The sequence below is a fragment of the Solea senegalensis genome, unplaced genomic scaffold (assembly GCF_019176455.1).
Source record: "Solea senegalensis isolate Sse05_10M unplaced genomic scaffold, IFAPA_SoseM_1 scf7180000013378, whole genome shotgun sequence".
Lineage (NCBI taxonomy): Eukaryota > Metazoa > Chordata > Actinopteri > Pleuronectiformes > Soleidae > Solea > Solea senegalensis.
In genome coordinates, this window is record NW_025320812.1 from 16,548 (window position 1) to 37,105 (window position 20,558).

The 20,558-nt window shown below is 42.6% G+C and overlaps 2 protein-coding genes across 3 annotated transcripts; one reads left to right on the forward strand and one right to left on the reverse strand.

Annotated features, from left to right (window-relative positions):
* Positions 1-859: 859 nt before the first annotated feature.
* si:dkeyp-97a10.3 (RNA polymerase II degradation factor 1) lies at positions 860-11,744 on the reverse strand. Its single transcript, XM_044015379.1, has 9 exons — positions 11,588-11,744; positions 11,336-11,396; positions 8,377-8,727; positions 5,939-6,208; positions 4,597-4,884; positions 4,184-4,297; positions 3,941-4,002; positions 1,798-3,552; positions 860-1,506 (listed from the first exon to the last, which is right to left on the reverse strand). Exons 2-9 carry the CDS (start codon positions 11,376-11,378, stop codon positions 1,483-1,485), a joined length of 2,907 nt encoding a protein of 968 aa, XP_043871314.1. The 5' UTR covers positions 11,379-11,396; positions 11,588-11,744; the 3' UTR covers positions 860-1,482.
* Positions 11,745-12,565: 821 nt separating this feature from the next.
* On the forward strand, positions 12,566-17,084 carry si:dkeyp-97a10.2. 2 transcript variants are annotated; one of them, XM_044015380.1, is made up of 6 exons: positions 12,566-12,873; positions 13,070-13,129; positions 14,235-14,603; positions 15,190-15,429; positions 15,880-15,979; positions 16,784-17,084. In XM_044015380.1, the coding sequence occupies exons 2-6, from the start codon at positions 13,078-13,080 to the stop codon at positions 16,842-16,844; spliced, it is 822 nt and encodes a 273-aa protein (XP_043871315.1). In that variant the 5' UTR covers positions 12,566-12,873; positions 13,070-13,077; the 3' UTR covers positions 16,845-17,084. The 2 variants fall into 2 exon arrangements, with proteins under 2 accessions (XP_043871315.1, XP_043871316.1); XM_044015381.1 differs by having other exon boundaries at positions 13,073-13,129.
* The last annotated feature ends 3,474 nt before the right edge of the window (positions 17,085-20,558 follow it).

The following is a 20,558-nucleotide window of genomic DNA, read 5'->3' on the forward strand; positions in this document are numbered from 1 at the left end:
AGATTATTTTTTCTGATTTTTTTTGGATGAATGTAGTATGTTATACTTTTATTTTTTTAACAAACAACCAAGCGATTTTCTATTGTTTAGCAATTTATGTATAAAAGGTGTCATTTAAATAAGTGAATAATTAATTAACACATGGATTTTTTCCAGAGACAAAGGGTCATCTCCAGAACAGAAACACACACACTTACGCACAGCAGCATCAGTTCATGTTTGATTATTCATGTGTTCATGTTTAATATGAAAACATTAAATATCACCAGACTTCTTCTTAAGGACATAATAAAATTATAATTATATTATAAAAGTATTTTCATCATTAAATCCCTGAGAATAAACAGACAAAATCAACCTGTAAAAATATAATCTGAAAAATTAACAATGACATAAATTTGTTTGATGCACTGACACAGCTCTGACAGTGTTGTGAGCGCCCCCTGCTGCTGAAAACCAGCCAGATAAACAGACACACGCTCAAAATAAAACTAGAACTATGGCTGCCAACAAAAACTAAATTTAACTAAAGATGCACCTAGAACACTGAAGTTTGTAAAGCACTCACTCTCCCACACCAAACCCCAGAGAGAAAACCAGTGATTTTAACATCACACACACACACACACACACACACACAGGAGCTGTTGATCCACTGCTGCCTCCATCACTAAGTTCAAATGTCTTATTTTATTAATTCGGCTTTTAAAATCCTTTGTTCAGATTGACCTCAGTGACACAAAGTGACCACACGAGGCAGCAGTGGACCAGCAGCTCCTGTGTCCCCGCGAGCTAAAATCACTGATTTTCTCTATGGGCTTTGGTGTGGGAGAGTGAGTGGTTTACAAACGTCACTTTCCTGTTACAAAAGTCTGTCTAACAGTGAGATAAAGACGTGAACGTGTTCTTAAAAACATCGTACACTTAAACTGATGGAGCCTAATTTTGGCTCTGCGAATGGCTAAAAGTGGCTAAAAATATGTTTGTCTCCATGTTTTCACCGGGACAAAAATAGCTCGTCTTTCTTGCGCTGCTTCTTGGTGGAGGAGGTGACCAGCAGGGGGCGCACACAGCTCAGGCTATAGTATATGTCAGTATCTAACATAAACACACAACTGTCCCTTTAATGAAACGTCTGTGACCCAGCACAGACAGACACTTTACTTTGTGCTGCTTCAGCAGCTCAAGCTTCATTCATTCATTCATTCATTAAAGCATTTCATTAATAAGAGTCATCCATTCATAGTTCACTGAATCCTCTTCACTGACAAGTGCAAAGTAACTGTAAACAAAAATATCAATACTTCATGTTCCTGCAGTCTCTGTCTCTCTCCCTGTTACTGCTGTCCCTGCTGTCTCTGTCTCTGTCCCTGCTGTCGCTGTCTCTGTCCCTGCTGTCGCTGTCTCTGAGTGAGGCAGTGAGACACCAGAGTGAGACAGACGGACAGTCGTCCTTGTGTCTCTGTGTGCTGATGTCTGTCCTCACCGTGGTCTCCCTCTCTGAGCCTGTGGATGAAAGACATAGAAAAACAGTTAAAGGTGCAGTCAGTCATTTTTAACTTTGCTAAAACGTCCCCACTTTTTAAACTTTCTTTCCAAAAAAGTTCATATGTGACCCTAATCCTCTTCTGTATGAATGAATGAATGTCCAAACATGAAATAAAAACGACATTTACAGAATTGAAAAAAAGTCAAAAAGACTTTAATCTCAGGTGTGAGGCTGTTTGTTTACATTTGGCCCTAATCCTCTTCCACACATTCAAACAGCATTTGTGTGTGTGTGTGTGTGTCACTCACCTGTCGTGGGTCGGTGAAGTCGGCGGGGTTTCCGTGGCCGCGGGCATGAGCGTGATGGGTGTGATGGGCATGATGGCCGTTCCTGTGTGGACTGACATGCACATGTCCAGGTGGGCGGTGCTGTCTGTTGGCAGGCGTGGCCACAGGATGGCGCTGCCGTTGAACGTGTAGGTTCCGCTGACTCAGCGGGATGTTGACGGGAGGCCTGGGCGCCTGCGGGGTTCTGCCCGGGGATCTGTGCTGATGCCGCTCTTTGGGGAGCGTCTGGAACTGAGTGAGGGGGATGACGGGGGGAGGAGGAGGGGCATGAGCGTGCTGAGCGGAGGCAGCGGCGGCGGCGGCGGCAGGAGCCCGGGTCTGTGGTCCCGGGCTGAGCAGTGCAGCCTGCGTCTGTTGTCTGCGGCTCTGAAACGTGCGAGCCCGCTCAGTGTGGGCCATCACTGCAGCCTGGGTCAGGTGACTGGGATGAGAGTGGACAGGAAGTGGAGCAGCGCCAGTTTGGCGAGCGTTGTTGGCAGCGCGTGTGACAGCAGGCTGTGTGTGCGCCGCCGGGGATTGTGGTTGGTTCTGGATCGGTTGTGACATGTGGGCTTGGGGAAGGTGATTAGGATCAGCCAACGCTCTGGTATCTGAGCTGTGAGGTCCACTCAGCCCCGCTGACACCTGCTGCTGCTGCTGCTGCTGCTGCTGCTGCTGCTGCTGCTGCTGCTGCTGCTGCTGCTGCTGCTGCTGCTCACTGGGGGCGTGTCTACGCGTGGCGTCCTGCCTGGTGACATCGTGGCGCCTGGGCTCTCCCTGCTGATGGCTCCGCCCTTGTGTGCGGGAGTTCCTCAGCCTGTCGTGTAAAGTGTCAAACAGAGCTTCAATGCCGTTGTTGGCGCCGTGACGATCAGCTGATCGGCTCCGCGTTGCCGTGGCAACCTGTCTCGGAGGTCGGGGGTCAGCTCTGCTTGCCACTCTTCCCTCCCGTGGCGTCGATTGGGCGGTGTAGTCTGTAGAGTCGGAGATGAACTCGGGCGATGGCGCTCGTCTCTGAAGCGTGCCGCTGGGATACGACGGCGTCCCTCTGACCTGATCCCACGGCATCTGTCGGTGGGCGGAGCTCGGGGAGGCGGTGCGTCTCTCAGCGCGTCGGTGACGTGCCGCGGCGTCCTCGTACGTCTGCGTGTCTGCGTTCTGCTGCGTGACATTGTTGCGGTTGACGTGCGTGAACGTGGTCGGCACAGGTCCAGCGTCGACACGGCCGTTAGGGAGGAAGTGGGCGGGGTTTGCTTGTGTTTGGTTACTCACTGCGTCTTGCGTCTGTGGAGCGCTGCTGGAGAAGGAGTTGAGGTTGAGGTGGATTGTGGGTAACTGTGCGTTGTTGTGTTGTGCGGTCTGTGGCAGCGTGTTCAGGCTCAGCTGAAGCGCCGGCGCCGGGTTTCCTCCCGGTGTCCCTGCCTGGATGAGGATGTTGGGGTTCTGTTGTTGTTGTTGTTGTTGTTGCTGCTGCTGTTGCTGTTGCTGTTGTGTGTTTGTGGTCTGAGCTTCTGTGTGTGTGAACGCCGGGTTGTCGATGCCGTTGTGCAGGCGTCCGTTTGTGCGTCTGTGTGAGTCCGAGTGTTGAAGGCTGTTCAGCAGCAGCGTCGGTCCGTTGCCGCGGGTTTCGTGTGCCGCGGTGTAGAAGTGTCCCGGTGTGTGTGTGTGTGTGTCAGAGTGGTGGAGGGGGGGGTCGGGACGCCGACCCAGGTCCCTCACAGGTCGAGGCTCTGCAGGCTTAATGTGAGCAGAGAGTAAAAGAGACGTGGAATATGTGTATTAATATGTGGAAAAAATAAAGTGAAATCATAGCTGCAGCAGAAACAAATCAAAACGGATAAAAACAACGGTCTACAACGTAAGACTTAAAGGAAACTGAAGTTTGTAAACCACTCACTCTCCCACACCCAACCTCATAATGAAAATTTAGAGATTTTAACATTACACACACACACACACACACACGAGTTGTTGATCCACTGCTGCCTCCATCACTGAGTTCTAATGTCTGATTTAGTTAATTCGGCTTTTGACACCCTTTGTTCAGATTGACCTCAGTGACACAAAGTGACCACACGACTTTAACATTACATGAACACGGAGCATAAATAGTTATTGTACTTACTAAAGTCAGAGGGTTAGGGTTGGATTTGTGGACAAACACAGTGTCTCTGTGTCTCAGATATTCTGCAGAAAAAACCCATCATTTCACTCACAATAATAAAACCTTAACCACTTATTATTATTATTATTACAATACAAATTATAATTAGTATAGTAATAATAATGATAATAATAACAACAATGATAATAATAATAATAATAATAATAATAATAATAATAATAATAATAATAATAATGAACTCACCCCTCCTCCTTCGTACAAGGAAAACAATGAGTGCAATGAGGAGCACGAGGATCACGAGGAGCAGAAAAGCTCCGATCACAATCCCGGCCACTTCTCCTCCACTGAGACATGTGTCTGAGACAAGAGACGAGGACAATCAGTCTGAGACACGAGGACACAAGGACAGACAGAGTCCAAAACCAAATGGCTTGAAAACTCATGTGTTTCATTTCAATCAGAGGTACAATTGTATTATCTTATTATTTATTAATAGCACAATTGTGACTGTATTATTAGATTTATGTATCACTATTTTAAAAATATGAATGTATTAATTTTTTTGCTCACATAAACAGCTGGTCTGATAAAACTTCACCATGATATTGTAAATGATTGTGTTATTATCATCATCATCATCACTGATGATGACTCACCCACGACGCTGAGCAGCGTGTCCTGCTCAGACGAGCCGCTCGTCACGCTGTTCGCGGCCGTGCACGTGTAGCGTCCACTCTCGTCAGTGGACGACGTCTGCAGGTTGAGGACGCCGCTGTCCGGCTGTCCCGACGTCACCGTCTGTCCATCGCGTTGCCACGAGAAGAGGGCGGGAGGCAGCGAGGCGGACGTGCAGGTGAGACGGACCGTCTGTCCCACCAGCACGTCCCCCCCGCCCACGCAGTCCTTGGGCGAGTCCTTGGTCAGGACCGGAGTGTCTGGTCCATCTGGATCCAGAAACATTAAAAAAGATTAAAAGACAATGAAATTTCTCACACTGAATTTAGAAATGAGACTTTTTATCGTAGATTTCACACAGAGGTAAATATTTTCTCCTTTTTATATAAATATATTCTTAGTTCATTGAGTTTTAATTGGCTGTGAATCTTTTCTGTTCTGAATTTCTGGTTCAGATTTTTTCAGGTTTTTTTAAAAAATTCAAGGTTTCAAATTTTTCAGTCGGCATTTTAAAATATGAATTCCAAAATTTTAATTTAGAAAAAAACATCCAGGATGACATCCACAATGAAAACACTGTCATTCAAACATTCAGCCAATCACACAACACTGATCATCAGAGTTGCTTTGAATAATGACTGAACTGATTATTATTACTATTATTATTATTATTATTATTATTACTATCATTATTATTATTATCATCATCATCATTATTATTATCCCGGATGTCAACTCAAATTTTGATCTTGACGTTTGATCTTGTGAATTTGATCGGTGAAATATGAGCGTGCAATCATTTTAATGTTTAGGGTAGAAAGGAAAAAAGGAAAAATTGAAAAAAGACAGATTTGCTTATATTTATATGTATAACTTAACAAAAAATGGAATAAAATCAGTTCAAGTCTACGACATCTTTAGGAATATGTTCACGTCTTTATCTTTATCTCACAAACTGAAGTTTGTAAACCACTCACTCTCCCACACCAAACCCCATAGAGAAAATCAGTGATTCAGGAGCTGCTGGTCCTCTGCTGCCTCATGTGGTCAATTTGTGTCACTGATTTAAATCTGAACAAAGGATTTCAGAGACCGAATTGACCAAATAAGACATTTGAACTTAGCGATGGAGGCAGCAGTGGATCAACAACTCCTGTGTGTGTGATGTTAAAATCACTGATTTTCTCTATGGGCTTTGGTGTGGGAGAGTGAGTGGTTTACAGACTTCAGTTTCCTGTTGGAAAAGTCTGTCTCACAGTGAGATAAAGACGTGAACGTGTTCTTTAGAGAAGTTAAGTCCAAGTTGTGGTGACGTGAACTCACAGTAGACAGTCAGAGTCTGTGTGGCGGTCTGGGCGCTGACCAGGTTACTGACGGTGCACTTGTACTCTCCAGTGTCAGCACGTCTGGACGGGTCCATGATCAGAGAGCCGTCGTCAGATAAGATGATCCTGGAGTCAGCGGTGACCGCGACACCGTCCTTCCCCCACTGGACAGACGTCTCTGTCCCGGCCGTCCACCGACACCTCAGAGAGACGTTTTTACCCTCCACCGCCACCGAGGGGACAAACAGACTCACTCCGGCCACTGCGTCTGAGGGACGGATAATTAAAATAGAATAAAAAAGAATAAAAAGAGAAAGAGAGGAAGAGAGAAAAGCCTTTTCATCACAGCAGCTCCATCTGCATTCACAGAGTATGTTGATATGTACACTGCTGCTGCTGATGCTGCTACTGCTGCTGCTGATGCTACTGCTGCTGATGCTACTGCTGCTGATGCTACTGTTGTTTCTTCTGTTACTACTACTGCTGCTGATGCTACTGTTGTTTCTTCTGTTACTGCTGCTGTTACTACTACTGCTGCTGCTGTTGCTGTTACTGTTGTTTCTTCTGTTACTGCTGCTGCTGTTGTTGTTGTTACTGCTGCTGCTGTTATTACTGTTACTGCTGCTGCTGTTACTGTTGTTTCTTCTGTTACTGCTGCTGTTACTACTGCTGCTGTTACTACCGCTGCTGTTACTGCTGCTGCTGTTACTGTTGTTTCTGTTACTGCTGCTGCTGCTGTTGTTACTGCTGCTGCTGCTGCTACTGTTACTGCTGCTGCTGCTGCTACTACTGCTGCTGCCTGTTACTGCTGCTGCTGTTACTGTTGTTTCTTCTGTTACTGCTGCTGCTGCTGTTGTTGTTACTGCTGCTGCTGCTGTTACTGCTGCTGCTGTTACTGCTGCTGCTGTTGTTACTGCTGCTTCTTCTGTTACTACTGCTGCTGCTGTTATTACTGTTACTGCTGCTACTGCGGCTGCTGCTGTTACTGCTGCTGCTGTTGTTACTGCTGCTACTGCTGCTGTTGCTTCTTCTGTTACTACTGCTGCTGCTGTTATTACTGTTACTGCTGCTACTGTGCTACTGTTATTTCTGTTACTGCTACTGTTACTGCTGCTGCTGTTAGTTCTGCTGCTGCTGTTACTGCTGCTGCTGCTGTTACTTCTGCTGCTGCTGCTACTTCTGTTACTGCAGTTGCTGCTGCTGCTGACACTAACAGAGAAGGTGTGGGTGGACGCCTGAACATGAAGAGCCTCTCAGCCGCACAGCTCCATTACAGCTGTGAATATAAATGAATGTATGTAAATGTAATGCTACATTTACACGGTGACAATATCAACCATGTAAGAGCACGAGCTCTGCACGACAAACGAGTTTACATTAGCATAAATCACCGAGCCTGCGGGCTTCACCGCCGCCTTCTCCTTTCATTAATATTACGTCGCCTCCTATGGGTCACTAATTTCATCACACCTCCCACACTGACTCACTCCCTCTGGTCTCTTTACTACACCTCTGTTCTTCTTTAAATTGATAGTTCTTGTTTTTTATTAAGTGTCCTGAGCTGTGAGCGCCCCCTGCAGGCCATCTGCATAAGATGTCAGCCAACTAAGACACAAAAAAGAAAAGATTCACAGTTAACTGAAGGAAACTGAAGTCTCCCACACAAAACCCCATAGAGAAAATCAGTGATTTTAACTCACGGGGACACAGGAGCTGCTGGTCTACTGCTGCCTCGTGTGGTCACTTTGTCTCACGGACGAAAATCTGAACTAAAGATTTCAAATACTGAAGTCACAAAATAAGACATTTTAACTTAGTGATGGAGGCAGCAGTGAATCAACAACTCCTGTGTGCTGTGATGCAAAAATCAGTGATTTTCTCTATGGGGTTTGGTGTGGGAGAGTGAGTGGTTTACAAACCTCAGTTTCCTGTTGGAAAAGTCTGTCTCACAGTGACATAAAGACATGAACATAACACATTCTTAAAGACATCGTAGACTTAAGCTGACGTATATTTTATTAGCTGTGTGTCAATTCAAGGCCCTGAATACAAAGAGGTTTTAGTGAAGTGAGATAAAGACGTGAACATGTTGTTAAAGACATCGCAGCCTTGGTAGGTTGCATGTGGTAGGGTGAGTTGTCTCTCGTCTACATGTCGATGTGTGAGTGAATGGGTGAGCTTTGAGGGGGTCATCCAGACCAGAAAAGCTCAAAATAAATACAGACAATTTAACATCTTTTGTTCCACCTCCACGTCTCAAGTGGTCCCTTTGACACAGTGAGTCAGCACTAACTGTGCATCTGCATCTCATACATCACACTTCAAAAAGCCTGAAGTATCCCTTTAAAATCAACTCTTCCCTGTTCTGCACACATGGACCAACCCTGCCAAGTCATCTCCATGGCAACAGAACTCACACACATGAGTGTCTCTTACCAAACACCCTCAGCTGCACTGATCTGGAGTTCTGGACCATCCCCGTGGAGAACGTTGGAATCACGATCACCGAGTAATTCCCGGCGTCTCGGAGCTGAGCTCCGCCGATCCGGAGCTGATTGGCCGCTATGGTGACCCTGCCTTCAAACTGTGGCACTGTATCGACCACAGGTTTCCCACCGCTCCACACGCCCAGAGTCACGTCTCCTTTGTACTTCCATGTCATGGACAGGACCTGAGACACAGTCAGCACCGTGAACACGATCTCTGTACCAGTCTGAACCAGGACTGGGTCTGTCTGGAACTGGATCTGCACCTGTTCCTGAGCCAGTATGTCCACAGAGAGGAGGACTGCAAGATAAATACAACAGACTTCAAAAAAAAAAAAAAAAAAAAAATGCCACTGAGGAGGAAACTGAAGTTTGTAAAGCACTCACTCTCCCACACCAAAGTCCATAGAGAAAATCAGTGATTTTAGCTGCAGGCGGGGACACAGGAGCTGCTGGTCCTCCGCTGCATCATGTGGTCACTTTGTGTCACTGAGGTCAATCTGAACAAAGGATTTCAGAGACCGAATTGACTAAATAAGACATTTGAACTTAGTGATGGAGGCAGCAGTGGATCAACAACTCCTGTGTGTGTGACGTTAAAATCACTGTTTTTCTCTATGGGGTTTGGTGTGGGAGAGTGAGTGGTTCACAGACGTCAGTTTCCTGTTGGAAAAGTCTGTGTAACAGTGAGATAAAGATGTGAACATGTTCTTAAAACATTGTAGACTTAAACTGACATAGATTCTATCACACAAGTGTTTTCTGAAGTGGCTAAAATCTGTTCTTTCCTTGACAGACGGCCAGTGATCGTCTCGGGCTACGACGACACATCATATATAAAACCCAAACTGTCCCTTTAAAGGTCTCATCAGAATAAATCTTCATGAAGACGTTCTGTATCTGCGTGTTATTGTGTTCAGTTATTGTCAGTGCAGCACAACCCCAAACCAAACGTATTCGTCTAATAAAAACAACTGAGCATTTAAGTTTGTTTTGAATCAATCTCCCACACATGCACCATAAACATTTACCAGCACACTTTAATACGCGCCCAACGATCACCAGCTATATTGGAAAACTCTGGACCTCCTTTAACCAAAAAAAATGAAGCAATATATTTGTGAAAAGTCAAATGATTAATGAGCTGAGCAGAGAGGAAGTGTCCTGGGCCGAGTGGAGCTCATAGATCAGCGGCTCAGCTTCTTTTCATGGCATTTATTGTATTTGTAGACAAAAACAGAATTACACAATCACAGGCGCCGCACTTGCTCACTGCTCTGCACTTTATGTGTGACGATAAATAAAGGAGTATTTACAGCGTCGCCGCGGCGAGGAATCAGCGAGTGTCGAGAAAAAGAAAGAAACGTTCGTTCTGCTGAAGAAAATGAGCCGCGATGGAAACGGCTTTTTAATTTGTTCATTATCGCAGGCTCGTTGCTCGTGCATGAGAGATAATAATTAAAGCGATAATCAGCCACATTTTCATACAATTAAATTTGAATTTTGTGGCTGTTGACGGATGTCACACTGAGGTGATTCCACCGACAAACACTTTCCGTTTCACTCCTGAGGAAACTACACCAGCCTGAAGAGTGGAGGAGTCAAAGTTTAACTCAGAGACGAACACAGTAGCACTTCAACCACCAGGGGGCGACGGCACTGGCTGTAAGAGGTTAAAATATTAGATTAAAAAGATAAATATTAGGGATGATATTTCTAATGATGTAAAGTGACAGAATCCAACTGATATCTGTATCGGACAAAAAAGTGATATTATTTTGCGATAAAATGTCCAAAAATAATACGACTAAAGGTCAGTACACGTCTTATATTCAGGAGAATTTGAGGACGAGTCGATGTAAAACTCACACACTGTCAATATTTGAACATCTCATTTTAGCTGAGTCATGGTTGACTCTATCCGACCGATATCTGTAGATAATCGAAGTATCGGACAAAACACTGATATTAAGCCATGACTCATAAATATTAATCGTAAACATTTGGGATAAAATGTTTAAATACGACACATGAGACGTTTAGGAGAATTTGCAATTGTTTTTATTGTATTTTATTATAATCATTATTATTATTATTATTGTTATTTCATTAATTATAATTTCTTCTTGTACTTGTGTATGAAGTTTGTAAACTACACAAACAACTTTTTTAAAGTGAAAAAGATGGCGATAGCAAAGGTTTAATGCTGTATTTTGTCCTCCAACCACTAGACGGCAGCAGACAACAACTAATTATCAATCATATTGACTTATTTAAAAACATTTTATGTGCAGCCCTAATTTAATAATAATAACAAATATATTTTAATTTATAATAAGCCCAATAAAATAAGAAAATAGTTAAGAAGTGGTTAATCTGATTGATTGATCCTTTTTAATCTGATTATAGTTCACTCTGTGTCTCACTCGGATCATTTTAATCTGATTATGGTTCACTCTGTGTTTTACTCTGATCATTTTAATCTGATTATAGTTCACTCTGTGTTTTACTCTGATCATTTTAATCTGATTATAGTTCACTCTGTTTCACTCTGATCATTCTAATCTGATTAGAGTTTACTCTGTGTCTTACTCGGATCGTTTTAATCTGATTATGGTTTACTCTGTGTCTTACTCGGATCGTTTTAATCTGATTATGGTTCACTCTGTGTTTTACGCGGATCGTTTTAATCTGATAACCTTGATGTAAACACAGTGGCTGTTCCAGTGTTTACATGAGAACAAATGGAGAATATGAATTTGAACAATAACAAAAGTGTTTTAGTGAGTCAGTGAACGCATCACAGAGTCACATTCAGTACTGAGTGTGCGGAAGGGAATGCGGCCGCGCAGGTTTAGGGAGTGAGTGAGTGTGTGTGTGTGTGTGTGTGTGTGTGTGTGTGTGTGTACCTGCTGTCACAGTCAGACTGGTAAGAATAAAACGTTGTCTCATGTCTTCAGTCTGGTGTCTCTACACAGAAAAACACACTCTTTATGAGCAATAATAACAACACTAACAACAATAATAATAATAATAATAATAACAATAATAAATATACATTTTATTTCAAAGATGTTTTAAAGACTCACAATAACTCCGACTCAGGTAAAACGCGCGCGCGCTTCACTTCCGGTTTTTAAGGAGACAGAAATTAAACTCACCTCATTCTTTTCCTTCTTTTCCTTCTTTGTCCTCCCTTCTTTCTCTCACGTTCATGTCTGAACGGCCGTCTTCTCACGCTAACTTCTCCACTTCCGGGTTCTCCGCCGTCACCTGTCCGTGACACACCTGTCCTCTTAAAGCGACAGTTCCGTTGGTTTTGAATTTCTCGGTTCGTGTTGGGGCGTTCCTTTATTACCCAGAATGCAACAGGGCCGCGACTGACCACTGACTCATGCAATGACCATGCTTGGCCCCTAGAGGTCAACAAACACAAACACGTCCACGTCATTAACATTATTTTTGAATATTTTTTTTGCCCAGACGTGAAAAGTTTGTTGCTGTTGATATTTCTTACAGGAAGTGCTCCAAATTGATAAATGAATATCATTCAAAATAGAATTAGAAATAATGACGGCTGCAATTTGAACATTTTATGATTTCCAGGTGATTGTTATCAGCACAATAATGATTTTTATTATGAATCCATATCATTACAATATTAATGTGAATCAACGCTGATGGTGTTTGTTTCCGTGGCAACAGCAGATCATTATGTTGACATCAAAGAAGAATCGGCTGCAGGTAAAAGTCTTGTTTGTTTTCTTGTTTCAGTTGATGCATCAGCGCCACCCACTGGTAAATCACAGCTGACAGCGTTTTTCTCGCAGCTGTTTTTTTTTTCCCATGATTTTTCATAAATTGTGTGAAAATCTAGAAAAGACTGCTTGCCAAATAATGAGCTGTCCTATACATCTACCAAGACAGGGAGATAAAAACACTGACGTCCAACATTGTCACATTGTTTCCTTTAAAAAAAAAGAAAAGTAACCACAGTGGTGTGAAAACTCAACACAGGGGTTTCAATGGAAAGTTGTATTATTTAATTGAAAAACAACACAAAGCAGAGTTAGAGAGGTTTATAATGCACAGGAAATGGGGGCAGAGGGCGGAGGAGGAAGCGGCTGAAAATAAGGCAACGCCTAAGCGACTTTTAGACTGGACATGACGACCAGAGACAGACACAGAGACACAGACAGAAAAAGGCCAGAGATTCAAGGAGAAGACTTGGCTCCAACATTTCCCACCATGACTTTTGCAGCTGCTCTGAAGATATTGTTTTACTTTGGGTCATAAATCTGCTCAGAGAGAGAGAGAGAGAGAGAGAGAGAGAGAGAGAGAGCGAGCTGCTGCACCTTTAACCCTCAGAGAAAGTGAACGTGTGAACGCGGAGTGGAGAGCGTACGTGACTCTGCTCAGGGCTTTTAAAACAAGGAGCTCTTCACAGGTGGATTTCAGGCTCTTATTCCTCATTTGCTCAGTCCACATTTTCTTTACTCTCATCTCCAGTGTCACATTGGTTTTTTTTTACTTTTTAATTTCACATTTCCTTTGGAGGTGTTGTTATTATTATTCATGCTGCTGCTGCTGCTGCTGCTGCTTCAGGACTATAAAGGAAATGTTGTGTTTTCTCTCTACATCAGCAGGTGTGATGGGTCGACAGTGTTTCTCGTGCTGCAGAGTCGTCCTGCTGCTTCTTCTGAGTAATTATGTGTCTTTGTTTACTTTTTAATAAATTTATCCTTAGGAGAAAATGAAATGAAGACTATCTTTGTGTGGTTCTATGAAGGACTGACACAATGAGAAGCAGCCTGAGATGTAGATGCTCAAACACAACAAAAAGACTCATAAAATCTACGTCACATGTTCACGTCTTTATCTCACTGTTAGACAGACTTTTCCAACAGGAAACTGAAGTTTGTAAACCACTCACTCTCCCACACCAAACCCCATAGAGAAAATCAGTGATTTTAACATCACACACACAGGAGTTGTTGATCCACTGCTGCCTCCATCACTAAGTTCAAATGTCTTATTTAGTCAATTCGGTCTCTGAAATCCTTTGTTCAGATTTACCTCAGTGACACAAAGTGACCACACGAGGCAGCAGTAGACCAGCAGCTCCTGTGTCCCTGCGAGCTAAAATCACTGATTTTCTCTATGGGGTTTGGTGTGGGAGAGTGAGTTGTTTACAAACTTCCGTTTCCTGTTGGAAAAGTCTGTCTAACAGTGAGATAAAGACGTGAACATGTTCTTAAGATATCTTAAACTTAAACTGATGTGATTTTGTTACATGAGTCTTCATTAAATAGCTATAATCTGTTCTTTTTTGTCCCTGCTGGCAGCCGTACTGCGTCTCTTTTGCTGGACGTGCTGTGATTGTAGAAAACTTTACTCAATAAAAGCTCATATTTGATGACTTTAACAGACCCCAAGTTCAGCTTTACTTTTGAAAACCCCCGGCCTGATTGTGGCAGTTTGACTTCATTACTGTCATTAAGTTACAGAGAATGAAAGAGACTCAATTTTCTTTGCATGTCAGTGACGCATCAAAGCTGTAATTTAAGCTAAAGGGTGTCACTTTAGCTTAAAAAAAAAAGATGAAGCTACATTTCATTCTCTAAAAGCACAGAAAAGAAAAGCAGAATTGAAACTAAGTCATTGAACTGACGCCAACACTTGTGTACGTTATTTACGCCGCCTTCATCCGTTTCATCTGTCTAAGACGTGAAGACGCGTGATTATTGCCGCTCACGTCAAACACTCACAGAATCACACGTCCTCTCATGTTCATGTCTGTGTCTTCAGTGTCGCGTGAAGTCCACAGTCTGTCCGTGCACATCGTCAACGAGAGCCCGGTGCACGTCGTCCCAGGATCCACTCTGCTGCTCAGGGCCCGGATCCAGCAGGGGCCCCTGGAGGAGGTCTCCATGGTAACGTGGGAACAGGAGCCAGAGATAACTGAAGCGGCTCCCACAGGTGTCCTGGCCTCGTGTCCCGGGAAAAGTTTCACGTGTTCTGGTTCCAGACCAAACGTGCTAGCGAGCGTCGAGCAGCAGGAGGCGACGCTGCAGGTGAGCGGATACAAGCGAGTGGCTGACGGTGGCGTTTACACCGTGACCGTGACGGAGCGAGCCGGAACCACGGCCACCGCCTACTGCGTCGTCAGAGAGTATGGTACAGTATGATGAAGAGTCAGTCATGTGACATCTGAGGTCAATCAAAGGTCAAGTGTGTGTGAGGTCAGTGAAGTCTCACGTCTTTATCTCACTGTTAGACAAACTCTTCCAACAGGAAACTGGTTTGTAAACCACTCACTCTCCCACACCAAACCTCATAGAGAAAATCAGTGATTTTAACATCACACACACAGGAGTTGTTGATCCACTGCTGCCTCCATCACTAAGTTCAAATGTCTTATCTCATAAAATTTGGCGTTTGAAATTCTTTGTTCAGATTGACCTCAGTGACATAAAGTGACCACACGAGGCAGCAGTAGACCAGCAGCTTCTGTGTCCCTGTGAGCTAAAATCACTGATTGAGTGGTTTACAAACTTCAGTTTCCTGTTGGAAAAGTCTGTCTCACAGTGAGATAAAGACGTGAACATGTTCTTAAAGACATCGTAGACTTAAACTGACGTGGGTTTTATTACATGGGTCTGTATGTTGTGTTCTGGACACGTTTATCTCTTATCTTTGTTGAGCCACATTTTTAGTTTTTTCCTCCATATTTACCCTCAAACGTGTCCCTGTGTTTGTCCAGAGGCCGTCCACCACGTCTCCGTCAGCATCAACGTGTCTCACTCGTCGCTGGTGTGCGGCGAGGCCTGGGGGACAGACCCTCACTTCAGCTGGCTCCATGAGAGAGCCCCCGTCAGCACCGCTGTGGGAAAAGTCTCCAAAGACGGGATAACATTGTTAGTGACCATGAGCCCGATTTGTGGTCACTTCACCTGTGTGGTCAGCAACAAACTGGGCTACAGCTCTGCCACCTACACTGCAGGTGGGTGGTGATGAAAGAAAGTGCATTTACTGGGTTATTTATGTCACTTAACGCTGCAAAAAATCTATATTAGCTTTTAGAAGTGTGATGTGTAGTCAGAGACACAAGGAAAAGCTGATGTTAGCCACTCGACAAAAGATTCAGCTAAAAATCTACGTCAGTTAAAGTCTACGATATCATGTTCACGTCTGTATCTCACTGTTTGTAAACCACTCACTCTCCCACACCAAAGTCCATTGAGAAAATCAGTCATTTTAGTTTGCGGGGACACAGGAGCTGCTGGGTACTGCTGCCTCGTGTGGTCACTTTGTGTCACTGAGATAAACCTGAATTAAGGATTTTTAATGTCGAATTAACAAAATAAAACTGATGAAGATTTTATTACCTTGTTACAGACTTGTTACAGTGTGTGTGTGTGTGTGTGTGTGTGGTTATTGTCTTTCTCGTCAGATCCCTGTGAGACAGAAGGCAGCAGAGGGACGACAGCAGTCGTTGTGTGTCTCGTCCTCCTGCTGATGATTGGAGCAGTGCTGGCTTTTCTGCTGTGGCGGTACAGTAACACACACACTCACACACACACACACACACATGTTATCACAGGCCATAAAACCGTACACTGACGTGACCCCACACAGTTTAAAAGGCCGTAAACTCTAACTGTAACTTCACACGGGGCACCACACTGTAGTTAGGAACACTTCACCCTGATCTCGTCTGTGTTTCCACCTCAGTGTGTGTCGACTATACGTAAATATCGTGACATCATACCAACAGTAGCTAGGTTTCTATTAACATTTATCGCTAATTTAAACTGTCATAACAAATTTGCTGAAGTAAAAGTGGATTTATCTGTGAACTGGGAATAAGTTCACTGAGATCACCAGCAGGTGTCGCTGCAGATAAGTAACAATTAATAATGAGTAATAATTTGTTCGATTAGGTTCACTCTCCCACACCAAACCCCATAGAGGAAATAAGTGATTTTAGCTCATAGGGACACTGGAGCTGCTGATCTACTGCTGCCTCGTGTGGTCACTTTGTGTCACTGAGGTCAATCTGAACAAAGGACTGTGTATTCCGAATTAACAAAATAAGACATTTGAATTTAGAGCTGAAGGCAGCAGTGGATCAACAACTCCTGTGTGCTGTGATGTTAAAATCACTGATTTTCTCTATGGGCTTTGGTGTGGGAGAGTGAGTGGTTTACAAACTTCAGTCTAAGAGTGAGATAAAGACGTGAGCGTGTTCTTAGACTTAAACTGACTTTGTTTAGCGTTCTGGACGGCAGCCATGTTTTCACAGCCACACTTTAAAAACAACAACACACTCCCTGTAAATCTTGCTTTCTTTTCAGGAGGCGGCGTCAGAACCAGCGAGCAGAAAGTCTGCGTGAACCTCTGGATGGTTACATCTGAGTCGCTTCATTCCCGTCACTCAGGAGAACAGGAAATGGACTGTAGGGACTTCCTGTACTGTCAGCAGAATGAGCTCACACTGCAGAGGAAACGTGAAGAGTGAACTGCATCCTGACAGATTAAAGTGTCACCACACTGCCTCCTGCTGGTACTAATCCGACACTGTATACTTATCATGAAACTGATGATGATATCTATATATATTTTTTTGTTACATTTGTATCCACTGTGTTTTGGTTACAAACATTTTCTTAAAAGTTACTGGAGTCAAGTATGAAAATGTGACCTTTTTTATTTGTTTATTTCACTCAAATAAAATCCTGATGCACTCTTACATTTCTGAGAGAGATCATGTTGAGGCCGGTGGACGAGAGCAAAGGAATTGGGATTGTAACTGGAGGGTTGATGGTTCAAATACCTGAGTAGGTTAAGGGCTGGACACCGAATCCCTTGAAACTTAGCAATGGAGGCAGCAGTGGATCAACAACACCACACCAAACCCCATAGAGAAAATCTGTGATTTTAACATCACAGCACACAGGAGTTGTTGATCCACTGCTGCCTCCATCACTAACTTCAGATGTCTAATTCTGTAAAATTCAGCTTTTAAAATATTTAATTGAGACATACTTCAGTGACACAAAGTGACCACATGAGGCAGCAGTAGACCAGCAGCTCCTGTGTCAATGCGAGCTTAAATCACTGAATTTGTCTCTGGACTTTGGTGTGGGAGAGTGAGTGGTTTACAGGTTTTTTTAGGGCCAATATTTTGTACATACATGATAAAAAATTGCTACTAAACTCTTGAACATCACCGTTATCTTTAAAAGCAGTAACTTAGAGCAGCTTAAACATCCCTGAGACTGAAAGCAGACACTGATGAAATCTGATGAAAAGTGGAGGCAAAAGCAGCAGAATACAGATCAGACATGCTGTCGTCTAAATACTTTCAGAAATAAACTATATCACTGTGATTCAGGAGTATTTCCTTTCATAAATAAAGTAAATAACTGCAATTTAGCAGGATTTGTTTTTTAATAAATACAGCACTATGAGTCAGCAGTATTTTCTTTTTAAGTACAATATTACTCTGATTTAGCAGTATTTTCTTGATAAATATAGTAAATTACTGTTATTACTGCAAACTCCATGCATAAAGACCCTCGTTCCAACCGGGGCTGGAATCCGGGTCTTCTTGCTGCAAAGGCAAGAGTGTTTACCACTACACCACCGTGTAGTGGTAAATCTTTCAATAATGTAATAATAATGATTGTTTTGTTTTTTTTACCCAAACCTACTTTTTTAACTTAGTTATTATTGTCTATTGTTTTGTTTTTTTAGATTTTAATCTTTTTTTAAATTTCTTTTTACCTCATTTATATTGTAATATATATACATGTGTGTATATATATATATATATATATATATATATATATATATATATATATATATATATATATATATATATATATATATATGTATATATATACATATATACATATATACACACATATACATATCTTGTTCTCGTGTTGTTAAATATTTTCTGTTCAGCTGCTCTGACTCTGTTTCTTAGTAAACTGCTCCACCTCCTGGTAAAAGAGTGGAAGTGCAGGTGGATGTGAATAATAATCACAGACACTAAATATTTCATTAAAGTGAACGATAATAACGTTCACAATTTCACTGAACTGAGCTTTTCTCTCTCTTTTTATTAAAAAACAATAGGAGCTGTAAACTCACTCTCCCACACCAAAGTCCTTCGAGAAAATCAGTGATTTTAGCTCGTGGGGACACAGGAGATGCTGGTCTACTGCTGCCTCGTGTGGTCACTTTGTGTCACTGAGGTAAATCCTGCACAAAAAACATTTTTAAGGCCGAACTTTACAAAATCAGACATTTGAACTTAGTGATGGAGGCAGCAGTGGATCAACAACTCCTGTGTGTGTGATGTTAAAATCACTGATTTTCTCTCTGGGCTCAGACTTTTCCTGCGTCTCCACTGGTGTCTTCATGCTGGTTGTAGACACATGTTGGCAGCAGGGAGCGCTGACTGTGAGTCATTACCTCAATACAAACACCCTGAACTAAAAAGAACGAGAAGCAAATTCAGAGAATTCAGCATTTCTAAACTATTTTTCATAACCATCACAGTTTATTTTACACTCGTGTCTCTGGTGTTCTTCACCAGCTCGACACATTTCTATGGCTCACGTACGCAAACAATCTGAATGAATCATTTACAAAAAAACACTTCAAGTAGGAAGAGGACCACTTGAAAAACTCTCAATGAATACGATAAATAACTTATGACTTTGATCATAACAATCGTTCAACTCGATGCACAAATCTGATTTAAATTCATACATTCTGGTTTTCAGATTTAAAAACTCAGATGGGCGGAGCCTTTTGTCGGCATTTAATCTTCGCCGGGTTCGTAATTAACGTTTTATCATCATTCTGTTGCATAGTCACGATTTCTATAACACGTGTTAGTTTACGCGTTCCCTCTGCGTCAGTAAATGACAAATGTTACACAAAATAACATGCAGGCTCCCCCTGGTGGCGTTTAAAAGTAAATCACTGAATTAAAAATTACAAAATGATTGTGATTATTGAAGATTCGCCACAATCAACTTATTGTGAGTCATTTTTATTGCGATAAAATAATAAATCATCCCATTTCGAGTAATAAACAAAAAAAGGGGGAGGGGATTATGAAACACAACCCCACCTCCACCCTGGCTCCCCCCCTCCTCCACATTGTTGTGCTTGTTTGTCTTGAAGAATAAGGCGGGTTCAACATGGAGAGGGAGGGGCTTAAGGCCAACAAGCAAGCTCCACCCCCTCCAGCCGTTCTCAATAAATACACCATAAAATATTCTGCATATATATATATATATATAGATATACATATATATTATATATATACGTATACATATATTATATATATACATATACATATATATATTTAAAGAACAACACATTTACACCAGACAACAAAATAAAAGTCATTTTTAAGACAAAACAGAGAGTGCTTTCTTTTTTTAAACAGTTATAATTATTTATTTTGACTCTAAAATAGTTACTGTATAAGAATATCGCAGTCAGGCATTAATTACTCAAGCATTATACGTCAGAATAAAAGCGACTTTCTTCCGTCATGTAGTAGAACATATGCAGCATAACAAGGTCAGTGAGGTGCAGTGTTTTCTGGGACTGTTTTTTACTTTTTTTTGTCATTTGTACGAGAAAAGTTTTCACCTCCTGGACTGAAAAGGTACCGACGCCGCGGTGCACACGCGGTGGACGCACAGGTCACGCACTGACCCTCAGTGAGGGATGAGACCCAGGACACAAGGACACGGTGACTGAGGTTGGGTGTCACGTGGAGTTCATTCTGTGGTTTTAAATCAAATAAAAATAAAATAGTTTCCCATCAAGAAAAAAACCTCGTCTTTGTTCTCATTCACTTCACGATGAGGTGAAAATGAGATTTGGGAGAAGCTGCTGATCGTGGTGACCCTGACACTCAGCCCCCCGAACAACCACCACAACACGCTAAAGGGAAAGTTTTGTTTTGAAGCGTGGTTGATATGAGGTAGTGACACACGGTCATTAGCCACTTAAAAACAAATCAGTTCAAGTCTACGACATCTTAAAGAACATGTTCAGACGTTTCCTCGTGAGTGGTTTACAAGCTTCAGTTTCCTG

Coding starts and splice junctions, on each gene's coding strand:
- si:dkeyp-97a10.2 (XM_044015380.1), top strand. CDS start 13,078: ATGGGTCGACAGTGTTTCTCGTGCTGCAGAGTCGTCCTGCTGCTTCTT. Junction 15,430..15,879: donor CTCTGCCACCTACACTGCAG/GTGGGTGGTGAT, acceptor CTTTCTCGTCAG/ATCCCTGTGAGACAGAAGGC. Junction 15,980..16,783: donor CTGGCTTTTCTGCTGTGGCG/GTACAGTAACAC, acceptor CTTTCTTTTCAG/GAGGCGGCGTCAGAACCAGC.
- si:dkeyp-97a10.3 (XM_044015379.1), bottom strand. CDS start 11,378: ATGAGACAACGTTTTATTCTTACCAGTCTGACTGTGACAGCAG. Junction 8,728..11,335: donor CAGTCTGACTGTGACAGCAG/GTACACACACAC, acceptor TTTATCTTGCAG/TCCTCCTCTCTGTGGACATA. Junction 4,885..5,938: donor ACAGACTCTGACTGTCTACT/GTGAGTTCACGT, acceptor TTCTGGATCCAG/ATGGACCAGACACTCCGGTC.